This window comes from Sorex fumeus, unplaced genomic scaffold (assembly GCF_029834395.1).
Source record: "Sorex fumeus unplaced genomic scaffold, SorFum_2.1 ptg000063l, whole genome shotgun sequence".
NCBI lineage: Eukaryota > Metazoa > Chordata > Mammalia > Eulipotyphla > Soricidae > Sorex > Sorex fumeus.
The window spans coordinates 73,115,715-73,135,002 of NW_026606120.1; the positions used below are offsets into that span (position 1 = coordinate 73,115,715).

Consider the following 19,288-nt stretch of genomic DNA (forward strand, 5'->3'; position numbering starts at 1 on the left):
CAGCAGCTGTGGTGAACACACCCATCACGGTCTGTGAGAACACTTCTGGGGAGTATGGAGCTTGGAAAGCAGCAGCCCCAAGCTGGTCGTCCATTCTCAAGGGTCACAGGCTTGGGGTTTTTCAGGATCCAGAGAGCACTGGGCAGGAGGAGGCATTGGGCAGTCACAGACTCGCTTGTGAGAGACCCTGAAGGGGGGCGCCTGGACCTTCAAACCTAAAACTGAATTGCTCTTCCTAACCCAGGTCAGGTACCGCTGCAGCTCTGGCTCCACACAGCGTCTCTCCAGCCAGGTCTATTCAGGGGGCTACTACGCATTGACTTATCTCTTTTTGGGGAGAGGGGGAGGTCCAGGGTCTTCCTTCCTTCCACTTTTGGAAGTCCCAACACTCAGCACTGCTCGGCCTCCACGAACCCCTCCTTCTCGTGGCCCACGGGCTCAACCTCCGTGTAGGTGGAGAGGTTGGGGTGGTTGCGGAACTTCATGGCCGGCCAGTGGTGGGGTCTCCGCTGTGGGGGACACAGAAACAGAGTCGGGGCATGCCCTCCAGTGACTCCCCTTCCCAAGGAACAATGCTGAGCACCATGGCCCTTTGACAAGGGTGCTAGGTCTCCAGAGATGTCCCCTCAGAGAAGGTTCCCACTGTGAGCCCTCACGACGGGAAGGAAGCCTGGTGGGAGCGAAATGGGGGTCACGAGGCCAGCAGTGGCTCGAGAGGAGCCCTGACACAGAGTGTGAGGGAGTGGGGAAGAGACAGAATGATCTGGAAGATTCTAGAAAGGTCAAGATCATTCTCCAGGCAGTCCAATTCTGTGTGGATCAGCAGGAGAGTTGAAAAGGCCTCAGAGGGAGCAAGTCCTCTTAGCAAGGTTTGTCGATTTCAATCTATAGCTCCCAGCAGCAGCCTCAGTGGAAACCAGGTCCCCTGTGGCATAGATTATGCACAGGGCCCAGATTTTGGGTGAAAAAGTCCAAATCACAGGGATCTGGTACACAGCCGTTGAAAGGTGCCGCACTGTTCCCTCTTCCTTCTCTCTGTGGACTCCTCCCACTTTGTAAATGGCAGGGTCGGGGCTGAAGCAAGCGGTTCATGCACAAAGAGCCAGAGAGGCTGGCAAGGTGTGAGGGGTAGAGTCGTGGGAGGGAGGGATTAAATGGGGAGCAGCTGGGACAAGACGTGCCTACAGGGAGAACGGGGGAACAGGGAATGAGAAGCACCGACTGGCCAGGAAACTGGGTACAGAAGCAGAGGGTGGAGGATTGACCACTGGGCCTGGAATTGCCACTGACCTCGATGAAGAAGAGCGCAGCATTGGAGGTGGGGTGGCTGTTGATGTAGATCCCCACCAGGATGAGGGCTGCAACGAGCAGCACTGCCAGCAGGATGCCCACGATGATGCCCAGGTGCACAGGGGCACCCTCAGTTTTGGGGGCCAGGTTGTTCTGGAGGCCTGTAGCGAAACCATTAGTGCCAGGATGGGAACAGGGAAGGTGAGGTCTGGGGTCCCAGGGTCTGGCAACATTCCAAAGAGGAGAGTGACAGGGAGCTTTTGTTATCACAAAAGGGGAGGTGGGCATGGCTGGGGGTGGCGGTGGGGCTGGCATTGTGGGCACAGTTCAGGCTCTTTTGCTTCTTCAAACCATGCAAACATGAATCGATGTGAAGGGAGCACCCCACCCTTACCCCTCACCGGCCCCTGGCTTAAGCTTGGAGGAAACGAGAGCCCGTGGCCACAGGCCCCTGCTCTGTTCTGCAGGCTGGCACATATCTGCCCTCCTCCCGCACCTCCTCTCTGCTATGAATCCAAGAGCAGAGAAACTGGGAAAGAACTTGGGGAGGTTCCTGGCTAAGGTGAGATGTCTAAATGTATCATGTCTCAATGTTCAACGTTGTGTGGGGGGTTGGGACCTAGAGACCACCTCTGCACAGCACAGGGTCTAGGAAGCTGATACTGATGTTTCTCCCCAACCCCTCATCCCACTGGAAACCAAAGCCAAGAAACCAGGCATCTGTGTGTGTGTGTGTGTGTGTGTGTGTGTGTGTGTGTGTGTGTGGTACAGACTCACCATCTCCCCCTGCGTAGGGATTCAACTTGGTGTCATCTGCAAAAGAAGAGAGAAGCACACAATGAGCGTAACTGTTCTCCTGGCACCAAGGACAGGGACACTGGGTAATCCAGAGAGAGTGGTAGGGTCTTGTTTTGCATGAGGCTGACCTGTGTTTGACACTAGCACCACATTGGCTCAGACCAGCAGGACTGAGCCCTGAGCATAGAGTCAAAACTAATTCCTGAGCACGGTCTGGTGTGGCCCAAAATATATAATCAAAACTAGTATCTCAACAACAATAGGGATAGTCAGATAATGGAAATGGCCAAGAGATCATCGATAGTGGATAAATTAATAATAAACTGACAACAGAAGGGGTGAGAATCCCAGGTTCAATTCTCTGCATCCCATATGGTCCCCCAAGCACCGCCAGGAGTAATTCCTGAGTGCAAAGCCAGGAGTAACCCCTGTGCATCGCCAGGTGTGACTCAAAAAGAAAAAAGAAAGGGGGTGGGAATAGAGGAAAAAATAAGATTTAAAAGGGAGTCGCAGGGGTGGGAGCCATAGTCCAGAGGGGAGGGCGCTTGCTTGCACACAGCCAACTCAGGTCCAATCCCTGGCATCCCATATGGTTCCCTGAGCATTTCCAGGAGTGATTCCTGAATGCGGAGCCAGGAGTAATCCTTGAGCATTGCCAGGTGTGGCCCCAAAGCCAAATAAATTATATATAAATTAATATAAATAAATAAAAAGGGGACACAGGTCTGGTAACTCCTTTTGGCCCTACACTTGCCCCGGGCAGATGGCAGCACACTGAGACCCCTCACCTGTGTCTGGCAGATGGCAGAAAGTGACAGTTCTCACTGTGCCCAGGGCCAGAGAACCAAGGAAAGTCAAAGGGACAATACACTGTGGGGATACAGGCCTTGAGAGATGGGGAGTGGAGCCCCACAGACAGACTAGAAAGCACTGGCCATAGCTGGATAACAGCAGGGGACTGTGAGCAACAGAACCAGTGAGAGGCCAGCTCAGACCAAGAACTGTGTACATGGGACCCAGCAAGGAACCAACAGGACACAGAATACTTGAGAATCTAAAACTAACTTAACACTGTTAAATAGGAGCTGGAGTGATAGCACAGCAGGTAGGGAGTTTGCTCTGCATGTGGCCAACCCAGGTTCGAATCCCAGCATCCCATATGGTCCCCCAAACAGCAGGAGTAATTCCTGAGTGTAGAGCCATGAGTGACCCCTGTGCATTGCCAGGTATGACCCCAAAAGCCAAATAAATAAACCCTGAAAAACTCACTGTTAAATAACTATAATGTCAGAAACTATTTTGTAGGTTAATTTTACATGCAAAATCCAGAAACCCGTTCAGGAACTAACCAGTTACTGGGAACAGAATCATTATCACTTGTCATTTTAGGTCTTACTGGGGAGTTAGGAGGTTCTGTCTAACCCATCACTTGACTTATCTCGTGTAGTGCCAGGGATCAGACAAAGGTCTCAGGCATGCAAGAAAGGTGCTGGGCCACCAAGCCACGTCCCTGCTCCTCTCCTTTTGCCTCAGGTAAGGAAACTAAAGCACAGAGAGGGGAGGTGCGTGGCTTCAGGTCACACAGCAATGGGCCCATAAACCAACTCTTTCCGGGCTTGTGTTCAGTCATTGCACAATTGTTGACTTGGCGGGGGAGAGAGTTGACGTGGAGAAGCAATCACAATTGAATCTAATAAAGCTTTGACTGGGGCCTCGCCAAGACACAGGGAGTGAAGAAGGGCTGAGATCTGGTATGGGTAGGAAACGGGGTCCCAGTCAGGAAAGGACCTGAGGGGCTGGTTGTGTGGGACAGGAAACGTTTTGTGTGGTCGGAGGTAGAGAGGGTATGAGAGAACTCTGATGAGAGATAAGACTGGAGACCATGGGGAAGTGTCTTTCCCTGCTTCAGAGGGCAACAAAAAGCTGAGGAGACTGGAGTTGGGGGCAAAGTGGGGGGTGGAGGGGGGGGTCCCAGGATCTGTTTGCTCAGAGGCACCCCCTAGGGAACAGTGAGAGGATAGCCCCACGACCAACACTTTCTCTGCTCCTCAGGGTGGACCAACACTTTCTCTGCTCCTCAGGGTGTGAAGCCCACGTCTTCTAGCTTCCTAAATCTGTACCGATGGTTGAAGTTTCCTGGACTTCCTCCTCTCTGATGAGTCAGTCAGGAAAGGAAAACAAGAGTCCCCACATTAGGAGAACGTTCCAGATAATCAGGGCTGAGCGCCAAGTTTGAAGCACACAGAACCACTCCACTGTCCAGCCTGCGATCTGCCCTCCTACCCGCCCCACCATCACCTCCCCATTCCATACTCATTTTTAAATTCCTTTTTTATGGGTTTGGGGCCATAGCTGGTGATGCTCAAGGCTTACTCCTGGCTCAAGAATCACTCAAGAATCACTCCTGCTAGTGCTCAGAATACCCTCTGGGATGTCAGGAGATCCCCAGGTTGACTGCATGCAAAGCAAACACCCTCTCTATACACAGCTTCAGCCCCTCTTTTTTGTTTTGTTTTGTTTTGTTTTGTTTTGTTTTGTTTTTAAGTAGAACAGATTTTATTTGGAGGTATCGAAGGGGAGAAGAGCGAGGTAGTGGGAGTGAGTGGAGAGAATGAAAGAGTGTATCGCGCTCAAGAGAGAATGCAGGCTCACCAAGAATGGAGAGAGCCCTTACACACATCCTAACATGAGACACAAAAACATGAAAGTACACATCTCAAGAGGGGCGATGCAGGCGACACATGTGCTCGGGCACCACATGTGCTCCGCCACGTGGGCACAAGCAGCACATGGGCTCAGTCAGCATATGCGTGCCCAGCCCCTCATTTAAAGCCTTTGACTGCCTCCCTTTCGTTCACAGGTGTACAAGAGCCCCAACAATTTCTCTTTTCTTTCCTCCTGTCACTATCTAGATCATGGCAGACGCCTTGAAAAGCTGCCCCGGGCTATTAAGCCCTTGGGGCTCTCTCCAACCTCTGTTCCTCCTGCGGGGTCTCCCCCCCACACACACTTCCCTTGTCATGGAGGCCTGTACCTGAGAGGCCCTGGGGCCACGCCCAGACAAGTGAAGCCGAGAGTGAGCCTGTCATTCTGATTTTTGGAGCTGGAAATGTAACTCCATAGTACAGCACTTTCCTTGCATGTGAGAGGCCCTGAGTTTGATCCCTGAACCCTCCACCCTCAAAAAATTCTGAGAGTTGGGTAAGAGGAAGGCTGGAAACACTGGGGAAGGAAAGTTGACATGGGTGGTGGAACTGGTGCCGGGACATAAAATGCCTGAAACTCAACTATGAATAACTTTGCAAATCATAAGGTAAAGGTAAAGGTAAAGGCCCTCCCGTTGATCGTCGATTTGCTCGAGCGGGCCCAGTAACGTCTCCATTGGAGACTTTGTTGTTACTGTGTCTGGCATATCCAATACTCTCGGTAGCTTGCCGGGCTCCCCGAGAGGGGCGGAGGAATCGAACTCGGGTCGGCCATGTTGGCCGGGTGTAAGGCGAACGCCCTACCCGCTGTGCTATCGCTCCAGCCCCTTTGCAAATCATGGTGTCTTAAAAAATAATAAAAAATCAGGCCAGAGAGATAGCACAGCAGGTAGGGCACTCGCCTTGCATGCAGCTGACCCGGGTTTGATCCCTTGTCTCCCATTGGTTACCCTAGACATGTCAGGGGTGACTCCTGAATGCAGAGCCAGGAGTAATCACTGAGCCCCATTGGGTGTGATCCCAAAACCAAAATAGTAATGATAATAATAGTAGTTTTAATATATATTTAACACAAAATTACTATAAATTATAAAATAAAGCATAAAAGCCAATTAAAAATTAAAAGCAGGGGTCAGAGCGATAGTACAGTGGGGAGGGCTTTTGCCTTGCATGAGGACTACCCAGGTTTGATCCCCAGCATCCATATGGTCCCCAGAGCACCGTCAGGAGTAATTCCTGAGTGCAGAGTCAGGAGTAACCCCTGAGCATAGCTGGGTGTGGCTCAAAAACAAAACAAAACAGAAAGAAAAACAGAACAGAGTTGTTTATTTATATATGCTTTCTTTAAGATTTTCATTAAATAAAGAATTCAAATATAACCCTAAATCTCTTTTTGTTCCTGCAGGTGAAAAATAACAAACTGCTTCATCCAGAATGACCAAAATAACTCCAAAGACCATTGAGCAAAATAACCTGATTTGAATCTGCTTGGTTTTTGTTGTTATTGCTGTGGTTGGTTTTGGGCGTGGGGCCAAAGCAGTATTCAAAGACCCCTATTAGCGGTTCTCACCCAATGGGGCCTGAGGATACGGCACTGCTTGGGGCCCATGGCAGGGCAAACCGATGGTGCTGGGTGAGGGGGACCATATCTAGTGCCGGAGTGAAACAAAGTCCCATACAAGGCCAGGACCTTAACCCCTGGACTCTCTCCAGCCCTTCAACTCGTTTCTCATCTGATCCTTTGAATGTACATCGGAGCTCAAATCTTCACCTGTCTTCGGTGGGTGAAAGGGCCTAGTGCGAATCCCTGCCTTCCTCCTTCCGTCCTTCCTTCTCTGACTCTCACCACTCAGGCTGTGGCCCAGTGGCAGTCCACTCCAGAACAGACCTCACGGACCCAAAGAGGACTGCTTTTTGGATGAACCCCCAGTCTTTGCATATGGGAAGCCCCAGTTGGATCCCCAGAAATTCATGACCCCTGAGCACCCTTGGGAACAAACTCTGAGCACCACCCAGCATGACTCATAAGCCAGAGACCAAAGCAAGCCAGAAGAAGGGTGATCTATTGGTCTCAGCACAGGAGGGGCAGAGTCTTCCTTCTGATCATGGCTCAGTTTTCACTAGCAGAGCCCAGAGCTTAGGGTGCCCTGCCTTCGGCTGTGGGCAGTTTGTCCTCGCCTGCAGGGACTCCCAGCAGGAACAATATGGGTCCAGCACGTTTGTTGCACAGTTCCTCGCCTCCTTACCTTCAGTGGTGAGGCTGTCCACGGAGAGAGAGGAGGAGGTGGTGCTTAGGTCTCTGTCCGAGGGACTAAGGGAGCTGTCTGGGGAGGACGAGTAATGGTCCTCGTCCTGGAAGTCCTCACACGTCTTGCCCTCAGCCTGCAAGAGACCCGGTCCTGGCTGCATGCGGCCCTTCTGGCCAAGCAAAGGCACTCAAATGGAAAGATGGAGGCACCTACATGGCACCTACATGCCCGGGCGTGGCCCCAGTGTGGCCATCTCACCACAGTGGGGCCTCCATGCATTACGTTTTTTTTTTTTTTGCTTTTTGGGTCACAACTGGTGATACTCAGGGGTTACTCCGGGTACTGTACTCAGGAATTACTCCTGGCGGTGCTCGGAGGACCATATGGGATGCTGGGAATCGAACCCAGGTGGGCCGCATGCAAGGCAAACGCCCTACCCGCTGTGCTATTGCTCCAGCCCCCTCCATGCATTTGAGCCTCCCACACCATCCCAAAAGGACAATTGCTCCAGTGCAATTTAACTGCCAACGGCTTTAAGGGTAAATGCAAATGTTTGTTTGTCAGAGTCAGAAGTGGGCTCAGGAGGCTTTTTTTTTTCAGTCCAGAAAGAGCCCCCAGAAATGGGTGGATGGCTGTAGGGTCTGGGAGACTCAGGTTAGTGAGAGGTTGTTAATTCTCTCTGAACACTCACGTCTCACCCACTTGCAGGGTCTGACTGGGGTTAAATCAGAGCCATGGGCAAGCTGCAGTGAAATGCTGACTCTGCAGAGGGTGATGAGAGAGGTCCAGGGGCAGGGAAGCTTCCTTCCCTTGAAGGGCTCTGCCTGTGCTGGTGTGAGGGGTGTGTGTCTGAAGGGTGTGTGTGTGTGTGTGTGTGTGTGTGTGTGTGTGTGGTGTGTGAGGTGTGGGGGGGGTGTGTGTTTGCGCACGTGCGTGTACGGGGGAGAGGAGGCAGAAGGTAGAAGGGAGATGCTCTCAGAGTCAAAGTGCCAAATGTTCTGGAAAATTCCAACAGTGAATTTTTTGGAGTGTAAGGGGTTCTGGTTGATTTTTGTATTTATTTTTGTTTTTGATGGTGTTGATTTTGATTTTGATTTTTGCATTGCTGGGAATCAAATCCCCACAGACAAGGCAAGTGTGCCTCATCCCTCTGTGGGATTCTAAACCCCCCTCAGAATGATTTCCGCCTGCAGCATCCCAGAGCACTCCACTGTGGCCCAAGCCACCCAAACATGCCACCTGCCAGGGCCCAGAGTTCCCAGGGAACTGCCACTCATGGTCAAGAAAGGGGCCTGTCTTGTGGACCACCCAGGACCCTTCCAAGCCTCTCACAGCTGGTTCAGCAGACTCAAACAGCAGGAGAGGGAAGTGTCAGGTGAGAGAGCCAGAGGCCTGCAGAAGAGCCACCAACTACTTACCTCCTGCGCACAGCTGTAGGCCAGCCACTCCTGGCGGTAGCGGTCAAAGCCACTGGAGCACCTGCAGGGTCAAAGGTCAGAGGTGTGATGGGTGCACAGAAAAGGGAACCCAGTCCCTGAGGAGGAACAGCTCACCCAGGATAGAACTAGCATCCCTGAACTTTGCTTGGTTTTAGATTTCATTATGTAACTTTTGATTAATTTTGTCATGCCCAGCAGGGCTCAGGGATCACTTCTGGTGGTCTCAGGGGACCATATGAGGTGTTGGCCAGCCATGTGTAAGGCAAGCAAGCACCCTATCCGCTATACTATTACTCTGACTCAAACTTTTTTTTTTTAATAAAAACCATCTAACAAAAATACCTAGTCTACAATCATTAACTTTGAAAACAGTCTCTTTTGTAGAATACACATGAGCACTGAAGCTGTGTAAAGGATGTAAGAATCCCCAATTATATTAATTTTATTTATTTATTTTTGCTTTTTGGGGTTACTCCTGGCTCTGCACTCTGGAATTACTCCTGGCGGTGCTCAGGGGACCGTATGGGATGCTGGGAATTGAACCTGGGTTGGCCGCGTGTAAGGCAAATGCCCTTCTGCTGTGCTATCACTTCAGCCCCAGAATTCCCTATTTTATTTATTTATTTATTTATTTATTTATTTATTTTTTCTTTTTGGGTCGCACCCGGCAATGCACAGGGGTTACTCTCCTGGCTCTGTGCTCAGGAATCACCCCTGGCGGTGCTCAGGGGACCATATGGGATGCTGGGAATCGAATCCGGGTTGCCGCGTGCAAGGCAAACGCCCTACCTGCTGTGCTATTGCTCCAGCCCCAGAATTCCCTATTTTAAAAAGATGAATCAGTTTTGATTGTGGCACTCCCCCCATATAGTCCCTGGCGCTGGGCTCAGGTCTCCCCGCATTCCTCCTGAACGAGCCCCCAGCCTGACCTAGGCTGCATCTGTCCAGATGTCTGTGTGCAGGGGCTCAACCCAGCAGGGCCAGCACTAAGGATCCAGCCTCAGTCACTCGAGACCCCTGAGCCCTGGCTAGGAGCTAATCGACATACACACACACACTTGTGATCTAAGGAACAGTCTTTCCAGAGACTGGGAGAGAGGAAAAGCTGGCCTCCAGCTGGCCGGAAGGCACCAGGCCCGTCCCTCGGGAAGGACGGGGGCGAAGCCTGAGGCAGAGAATGTTCTCAGTGGCACGTTTCCCTTCTCTCTGTGGACCCAAGTCTTGACGTGGCCATCCAAGGACGTGGAACACTAGTGAGGCCTCTGAGCTGCTTCCCCTGACCCGTGCCCATACCCACCCTGCTATCCTGGGGTTCTCTGTACCCATGTGCAGGAGATAAAGGGAAAAGGGGGCTTTGGAGGGCTGTGAACCAAATCTGCTTTTTGACCAAACTAACTATTCTGAGGAACTGAATCTTCAATGTAGGTCTAAGCGCCTCATACTCTGAACATTGAACCAGATGGGAGGAGGGCACGAGAAACAGCGTTTCCTGAGACCTCTTGAGCGTACCCCAGTCTGCACCTCACACTGTAAGGCAAGGCCCATGTGAACCTCCTTTCCTGAACTACGTCCCCATACCAGGGGCACTCTTTGCAGGCACGGTGGGCTGAAGGCCAGCAGCTGCCACGGTAAGGGAAGGTCTCCAACAGGTCTCACCCCAAGTCAGGAAGGAGATGCTCTGCGAAGCTGCCGAGGGGACAGCAGAATGGGTGGGGAGGACGCGGGGGGGGGCACACAGAGAACCCACATGGTGATTGGAAGCAGCTGTTGGCGGGGGAACCCACAGCGGCCGCGTCCACTCCCTTGGCCCTGAACTCAGCTCTCAAGTCAGAGCAGCGGCTCTGGAGGCTGGCAAGGAGGAGCCCACCACGGGGTGAGGCCAGGCCCCTGGGCATGTGGGGACGGGAGGTTCCCAGCACTGCGTCAGCATGGCCTGCCCTGAAACAAAGCTTCTCCACTCTGCGGTCGGCCTAACAACAGCAAAGGCAGTGTCCACACCCCCTCCCTCAGTAAACCACCATGGTCACACCCGCCCTCTCCAGCCCCACCAGGCCTCAATAAACCACCATGCTCCCTGGCTTTGGCATCTGCATTCAGGGGTGTGTGTATGGGGGGGGGGGGCGGTGTCTGTGCAAGCTCTCATCTGCCCGCGCAACTGCAAAGCTCTCATCTGCCCGCTTTGCAGTTCCCAGGGCTCCACTCGCCCTGCATGCTGAGTCAGGCGCTGGCAGCCAGCGACCCCAGGATTCCAGGGCTCCTCCAAACACCTCTGGAACATCTCTCTCTGATGACAGTGGCTCTCAACGCTCTCAGTCTGGCGCTCCATAGGCCTTGCTGGCCCTAAAGCTTTGCGAAACCGTGGCTCAGCTCAATTTGGAGTTCAACTAATGGTGGGTCCTCACACTGAATACAGAGTTCAGCCCATTGCATCGGGAAAAAAAACTGAGGCCCTGAGAGAGGTGCTGAGAAGAAGACACAGGAGGCACTGAGAGATCATTCCTGGAAGTGCTCAAGGACCATATGGGTTGCTGGGGATCGAGCCAGGGTGGCTGCATGCAAGGCAAGTGCCCTACCCACTGGACTTCCACTTCGACTCCTCAAGTGAATTTTCAATTTCGACTCTTGGGAGGTTTAGGCCTGTAAAGTTAGTCTCTGGAGGACCAGAGCGATAGCACAAGTGGAGAGGACATTTGCCTTGCATGCGACCAACTTGGGTTTGATCCCCAGCACTCCATATCGTCCCCTGAGCACTGCCAGGAGTAATTCCTGAGTGTAGAGCCAGGAGTGACCCCTGAGCATCACTAGGTGTGACCCAAAAAGTCAAAAAAAAAAAGATTAGTTCTCAGGATAGGGTTGGGATTAGGATGAGGGTTAAGGTTAAGGTTAGCGATGAAGTTGGATAACAGTTTAGGTTTGGCAGTTTCCAAAGTTCAAAATAAAAGTTCATACTTGGGATCTTGTTGGGATATTGTTTGATTTAGGTTAATTGTTAAATTCAGGCTTTGGCTAGAGGAAAGTTGTATAGGGTTAGGGTTGGGCAGTGGGTTAGGGTTAGGGTTTGTGTGAGAGTTAGGTTATACATTTGCTATGTATAAAGTTCAGAGTGAAAGTTAGGAATGAGGAACGGAGTGATAGTACAGCAGGTAAGGTGCAGTTTGACACACATCTGAGCCGAGTTCAATCCCTTGCGTCCCAGCCGGCCTCCCAAGCCCACATGGAGTGATTCCTGAATGCAGATCCAAGAGTCAACCCTGAGCACTGCCAGGTATGGCCTGGAAAAAAAAATGTATGGGCTGATTGTTCAATTTAAGGTAATTGATATGCTTAGGCTGGTTCAAGTTAGGGGTAGGGTTAAAATTAACAGGAGGATCAGGATTAGGGTTGGGTGAGGATTACGGATCAGGTTTGGCTATTTTTAAAGTTGAAAATAAAATTTAATTCTAGGGTATTGTAATTTAACCTAATTGTTAAGTTTAGCCTAGGTTAGGGAAAGGTTGATATAGTGGTAGGGTTTGGGTTGTGGTTACTGTTAGGTTCATATGAGAGGTAGGGTAAACTTTTGGCAATGTTTTAACTTGAGAGTGAAAATTAAGTGTGGGCCAATTGTTCGGTTTGGCTAATTGGTAGGTTTCAGCCTAGCTTGACTAAGGTGCATCTAGGTTTAGGGTTAGAGGAGCATTAAGGTACAGGTTTAGCAGTTTTCAAAGTTGAAAATTAAAGTTAGTACAGCAGGTAGAGCATTTTTGGCCCCCCAAGCACCACCAAAAGTAATTCCTGAGTGCAGAGCCAGGAGTAACCCCTGTGCATCATCATTTTGGTGTGATGCCTCCAAAAAAAAGAAAATTAAGGTTAATAGTAGAACAATTGTTCAATTTAGGCTAATTGTTAAGTTTTAGCCTATGCTACGGTATGCTATGGTTAGTATACAGTGAGGGTCGGGGTTAGCATTGGGATTGGGGTTCATGTGATAGTTAGGGTATACATTTGGCTATGTATAAAGTTGACAGTGGAAGTTTGGTGTAGGGGGATTATTCAATTTAGGCTAATTGGCAGGTTTTAGCTTAGCTTGTATAAAGATAGTCTAAGGTTAGGTTAAGGTTAAATGAGGATTATGGATAAGAATGAGCAATTTTCAAGGTTGAACATGAAAGTTAATTCGAGGACGATTGTTAAATTTAATCTAGTTGTTAAGCTTTAGCATAGTGTAGGGTTTAGATTGGTATAATATTAGGGTTGTGGTGGATAAGGTTTGGGCTTGGGATAGTATGAGAATTATGGTATACCTTGGGCCTGAGCGATAGTTCAATGGGTAGATGTCTGACTTGCATGAGGCTGACCTGGGTTCGATCCCTCATATCCCATATGGTCCCCTGAGTATTACCAGGAGTAATTCCTAAGTGCAGAGCCAGCAGAAACACCTGACCATTGTGGAGTGTGACCCAAAAAGCCAAAAACAAAAAACGAGAGATTTATGGTATACTTTTGGCAATGTTTAAAGTTTTGAGTGAAAGTTAAGTGTTGGGTGATTGTTTAGTTTCAGCTAATTTATAGGTTTTGGCTAGGTTGGGTAGAGATATTCTAGGGGAGGATTAACATTACGTTTACTGTGCAAGTGCTTTCTGAATAAGGCCCAACCAAGAAACTAATGCAAAATCAACTAACTGGGTCATGAACCTGAGAGGCTTCTGGTAGTGCTCACTCATGTTGCATTTTCTGAGTGAAAAAGGATCATGAGGGCCCAGAGTGATAGAGTAGTGGATAAGAGACTCACATATGACAACCCAGGTTTGATCCCTAGCATCATATATGGTCCCCTGAACCCCACCAGGAACAAACCCTTAGCACTACCAGTGTGGCCCCAAAATGGAAAAAAAATAAAAAAGAAAGAAAGAAAAGAAATCATGAAGGATAGAGAGATGGTATAGCATAGCAGGGAGGGTTCTTGCCTTGCATGCAGCCAACCCCGCTTCAATCCCTGGCACTGTGTATGGATCCCTGAGTGGAAAATGTCTAAGAATCCTCACTCCAGACTCTCAAAGAACCACCCATGCCGTGAGTCAGGCCTTGGCAACACTCCTATTCCTGCTGCAGGAATTGGGACAGAGCAGAGGAAAGCTGACAGCGCCCACGATACACAGACACTCTGGGACTCACATTTTCAAGATCAACTTCAAGTTCATATTCATGGGTCTTCCCACTCTCAGGAGAGCCCAATGTCCCACAGGGGGGATTTTTTTTTTCAAATTTTGCTTTCTCCTGCCATTTATTTATCTTGGACAGGAGAACAGGGCTGTAATTCTAAGTTTAATCTGTGAGGAAATGATTTCAGAACAAGGAGTGGAAGATGAGCTGTAGTTAGGAACTTTATCCCTGAACTTGAATCTCATCCAGAATTTTGTTTCCCAGACCAAGCAAACGTGACTTCATAGCCTGCCCCCAACTTTTCACAGATGCTTGCAATTCCCACACCCCTGGCTTTTAGAAAACCTTGCTGCATCCTGAGAAAGATTTCAAGGTGGTGTCTGGGGGCTCTGGGGTGCCTCCCCCCTCCATGAGATGAGCCAGCATATGCCCGAATGGCTGCAGATGAGGCATGGACTTCAGAGTTCACATCCAGGTTGCTGGGCTGCGTGCGGGGAGCTTTGCAGTAGGTCCTAAGAATCTACCTTTGAATGTGAGTCTAGGTGGATTCTGAGATGCCCCCAACTGTGGACCCTTCTGAGAAGCCCTTCCCTGGGGTGAATGAGTGCTGCTGACCTTGACCATAGGCACAGATCTCAGGGAGAAGCACTCTGGTATGGTTTCCCTGCCCTAGGGGACAGTGTGTACTGGCCACGGACCCCCTTAGGCTGGCAGTAAGACTCGAGGCAGGAGACAGCCTGGATCCCTGGTCTCTTCCCTCCCCAGGTCCCATGGGGGCACCCACCTTTGCAGGACATGGCACCAGCTGCAGTTGAAGGTGAGGTCGGAGGACAGGCAGGCGTCGCAGCTCCGATGCTGCAAACAGGCTGCAAGAGAGAAGTGGGGGGGATGAAGTAGCCGCAGCATAGGCTCCCTATAGTGGCACCCCCAGGAATGCTGGATCCCTCTGGATCCTGGTGAAAGAGGAAGCCTCAGTTTCCCTTGCCAACTGCTGCAAGAAGCTCTGTTTGATTGTCCCCATCTTACATTTTAAACAGCTCCATGAGACCCTGAACGCTGAGGAAACATACAGGCCCCTGAGACAGGAAGTTCACAGGCCCCCCGCCCCAGTCCTTGGGCTCACCAGGCAGTGAGAGATTAATGCACAACTCCTGGGCAGAGGGTCAGAAAAATAACCTAAAAGCCCTTAAATAACTAGAAAATCTCACTGAACGCACAGGATGTTAGTCTTAGCAGCACAAAAGGCCCAAATTAACCAGCCGCTTCTCAGCTTCATAAAACAAAAAGGAATCCCACTTCTTTGAAACAACAATCTTGTCACTTGATAAGAAACACAAGGAACCCTCAGAGTGATATACAGCAAGGAGTGCACTTGCCCTGCTCCTGACAGACGCCTGTTCAATCCCCAGCCCTTCATATGGACACAGAGCCCCCAGGAATAAAAATCAAACAAACAAATGAAAAAACAAGAAGCCAAATCTTTCATTTAAAAACACCTACATTAAAATAAATAAATAAAAACACCTACATAGAGATAGATATCCGGACCCCACCCAAGCTGAACGTCATATCCTGAGCAGCTCAGAGGGGGGCAGGTAGGGGGACTCACCTGCCCTAACAGAACTCCAGTAACTCAAAAACTCCAGAACTCAATTGCCACCATGCTCACTGATGATCTCCACAGGCTCAGACAAACCTCATCCATGAGTGAATCTGCTGAAAACCTCACGCACGCGAGTTTTGTGACCAAACTCTCCAGGCTTGCATGGAGTAGGGAATGGGCCACCTCGTCCCATCTCCCTGTTCTTCCTGGAGCCTGGCAGTCACGCCCAAGAACTGCCCCTTGTGCCATATAAGCTCATTAATGGCCATGATCCAGAGACTCACAAACACATCTTGGGAGAGAGCAACAAGCTGCAGGCATGCCTCGGGACTCAAAAGTCACCATCCAGTTAAAAACTTAACTCCAGTTGTATCAACCTATTTAAAATTTTAGAATTTGTGTGGCATCTGCAGCCACGCAACAACTTATATTCTACACCACTGATATACCAGGAGTAGCACCTCACATTGGATGGGGTATAAAGTAGGAGGCATCTGATCTCTATTAAAAATACACATAATATATTTATATTTATAATTACATATAAATATATATTAATTATACATAATTATATATTAATATATTAGCACACAAGATTCAACCTGTAACAGCATGTTACTAAATCTCTAATACAAGGGCTTAATGGCTTCAGACTGAGATACAACAATATTCACACACTTTCTTCTAAGGAAATTTTGATCATTTTTAGCAGATTATTCTTAACAAGCAATACAAAATAAATTATTTAAGGCTTGCTTTTGGGCTTGAGCTATAGCACAGTGGTAGGGCATTTGCCTTGTGAGCCGAGCCGGGTTCGCTTCCTCCACCCCTCTCGGAGAGCCTGGCAAGTTACTGAGAGTATCTCACCCACGGGGCAAAGCCTAGCTACCTGTGACGTATTCAATATGCCAAACACAGTAACAACAAGTCTCAAAAAATGGAGACATTACTGGGCCTCTTGAGCAAATCGATGAACAACGGGAGGACAGTGTTTATTTTGTTGTTTTTGCTACTGGGGTAGGCTTGGGGGGGGAATTCGAAATATTGTTGGTGGGAAGGTATAATGGTGGTGGGATTGGTGCTGGAATATTAAATGTAATAAATATAACAACTTTATAAAAATAAATTTTAAATTAAAAAAAAAACACCTACACAAAGACTCCTTACTTTGACTTAGTCCTATGCTAAGTTCCTCCTAGGATGGAAAGTTTCTTTCTCTTAGGCTTTTATAAACTTTCCCAACTCTGAGTCTGAACGTTTTTACGATTCAATATTTTCATTCTTGAAAGACCTGATGAGCCTGAGGCCCAGGGACAAGCACAGAGACCCATGGCCACTGCTCCTACATCAATCACCCAGAGCCTCCCATCTGCAGGGACCCGCCAGGTCACGGGTTCCACCCTTTTCTTCCTGCATCACCCTGGCTGTCCTGAGCTGCTACTGGGGGTCAGTAGTACGGCAGGAGTCACATAAACTCTCCCTCTGCCGAAGAGATGTCTGGGTGACAGCGAGCCAGCTTATGGGCTGTAGAGGAAGGACAGACTGTAGGTAGTCTGGGGTCCCTTTGTCACCAGGCCTTTGTTGCCCAGCAAGATAGATAGAAAACTGGATAGGACTGACCAGCTTGAAGTCGAGCAAGTGCTCTAAGACTTGTTTGTTTATTTGTTCATTTGTTTGTTTGGGAGCTGTAACCAGCAGTATTCAGAGTTTACTCCTCACTATGCTCAGGGATCCATCCTGGAGGTGCTCCAGAGACTAAATGGAGTGTTCTTGAACCGGGGTCACGTGCAAGGTAAGCATCCTGCCCCATGTACTCTGTCTCCTCTATAAATTTTTGTTTCCTGGTATTCCTGGGGCTGTCAGCACAAGCCTGACCTCGACCAGCAGTTAAGTGTTTATTATTTTTTTTTCTTTTTGATTCACACCCGGTGATGCACAGGGGTTACTCCTGGCTGTGCACTCAGGAATTACTCCTGGCGGTGCTCAGGTGACCATATCTGGGAATCGAACCCGGGTTCGATTGCAAGGCAAAAGCCCTACCCGGTGTGCTATAGCTCCAGCCCCTTAAGTGTTTATTGAATTCACAGGTAGATTCTCTTCTTTGTCCTACAGTCCCAGGAAACAGAGCCAAAAGGCAAATCTAACTTGAATCTCAGTCCATCTAAGCCAGGGCCTGAGCTCTAAGCCTTGTGGTCTTGCTGTGAGGGTCTTTGCCCCAGCTCCCACCCTCACTCTTCTGGCCACTTTGGAGTGTGAGATCCTGGACATTGGCCAGCCTCACCCACAGAAGGATCCTGCCTGGATCCATAGGTAGGTGAGAACATCTGGGCAAGACGAGGCAGTTTTCTCAGGACAAATCCAACAATCTCACAGTCTTGTTAACATTGTCCTCCACCTCATGAGCTGCACCCACATGGGCCCAAGGCCTGGGCAACTCTGAAGGCTATGTCAAACTGGCCAGAATGCAAGCTATTAAATGCTCACAGAAGTCCTTGGAGGGAGGGGAAGTGGTTTATGTACACAGACAGTGCTCGGAAATACATTCCCAGGAGAGATAGTCCAGAAGTTAAGATGCCTGCCTTGCATACAATCGACCCCAATCAGATCCCCCACTTATGGTCCCCCAAACACAGAGCCAAGAGTGATCCCTAGGCGCAGTCTAATGTGGCCCAACTCCTGACTCCCAAGTAAAAGAAAATCTACCACCAGGCCTGCTTTCTCCTCTCTCTTTCTCCCCCTCCATACCCTGCCCAGACCTTGCAAAGCACCCCAAGACTGTGGGCTCCACACAGCCCTGGTGTGCCTCCAATTGTGGCAGTGGGGTTCAGAATCGGGAGATGGTCACTTTCTCTCTGCCTTCTCAGGGAAATGGGACAGTCAGCTCCCTTCTGCCTGTTTTTTCTGAGTGGCTGAGTCTGGGAGTTCTCAGGGTGTCTCTGTCCTGAATTCCAGGGATGTGTGAGACCAGAGACATGTCCTCAACTGTGCTTCCTGTGGGCCCCAATCCCCTCTGTTGGGAGGGAGGAGAGGAAGAGCTGAGGTGACAGGTGCCCCGGGTTGGGTGGGCAGCTGTTTCACTTCAGGCTATTTCTTGGACGGCCGACTGCCTCCCCCATCAGTATGAAGCACCCTGCTTACTTGGCAATGGGATGAACTCCACGGCCGATGTGCTGGTCACCTTGCTGGGATCCAGTTCCACGCGGTGGTACTCAAAGATGGTTCTCCGCCGAGATTCTGCAACAGAAGAGCCAGGTCAGGAGTTGCTCCGGGCCAAGGGCCAAGGCCAATGGCCGGGACCTGGGCAGACCAGCGGGCAGACCAGAGGCCACAGAGAACTGGAAAGACCCTGGGGAGGGCTGCAGACAGCAGGAAAGAAAACTTCAAGTCAGGAATCAGGCGTCAGTCCAGGAGTCTGAAGTCAGTCAGGGCAAGATGGGGGGACTGCCTTGACTTGTATAATAAGCAGGTGAAGGTCCTCAAGGAGGATGCCTGTGTCTCTGCTGTGCTCTGATCTCCCTTTTCTTGTCCACCCACCCCTCCAGTCCAGCTTGAAGGCCACTTCTCTGCAGCATCTCCCCAGGGCCAGCACCCTCTATCTCCCACTCCAGCCACTTGCCCTCCTCCCACTGTGCTGTCACCATCCTGTGGCCATGGGGTCTTGGGCTTCCTGAGGTCTAAGAGACGGGTCGCAACATCAGCGGGAATTGATTCAATAGGAATTGTTGAGGAAAGGACTTTCTGGGCAACCGGAGATGCTCTGAGATTTCCCACCTCTCACCCGCCCCACCCATAAACTATAGCCAGGAGTTGGTGTCCTTCTGTTGGGCAAGGCAGTCAGCTGTGCACTGGGCTGTACAAGTGAGTTTCCCCAGAATGGGGAAGGGTCACTTAGAGATGATCTTCTTTCTTTCCAGCAACCCCTTCTTTCTTCTGGAAACAGCAGTGCCTTTGCGGGAACCATCTCAGCCCCTTCCTACATGTGGTCTGCACTGGGGTTGCCCTCTTCTACCCTGACCACACATGATTAGCCCAGGCTGAGCACCTTGTGAAGTCAGATCAATC

The 19,288-nt window shown here is 50.1% G+C and overlaps 1 protein-coding gene across 1 annotated transcript in view; it reads right to left on the reverse strand.

The window, feature by feature from the left end:
* Positions 1–346: 346 nt before the first annotated feature.
* Positions 347–19,288, reverse strand: part of PLXDC1 (plexin domain containing 1) — a 53,169-nt gene continuing 34,227 nt past the window's right edge. Inside the window, exons 8-14 of the mRNA XM_056128032.1 lie at positions 18,365–18,460; positions 14,408–14,489; positions 8,461–8,521; positions 7,040–7,175; positions 2,068–2,103; positions 1,291–1,451; positions 347–509 (exon numbers count right to left, since the gene is read on the reverse strand). Of these exons, the coding sequence (XP_055984007.1) occupies positions 390–509; positions 1,291–1,451; positions 2,068–2,103; positions 7,040–7,175; positions 8,461–8,521; positions 14,408–14,489; positions 18,365–18,460 (692 nt within the window). The 3' untranslated portion in view covers positions 347–389. The remainder of the gene's footprint in view (positions 510–1,290; positions 1,452–2,067; positions 2,104–7,039; positions 7,176–8,460; positions 8,522–14,407; positions 14,490–18,364; positions 18,461–19,288) is intronic.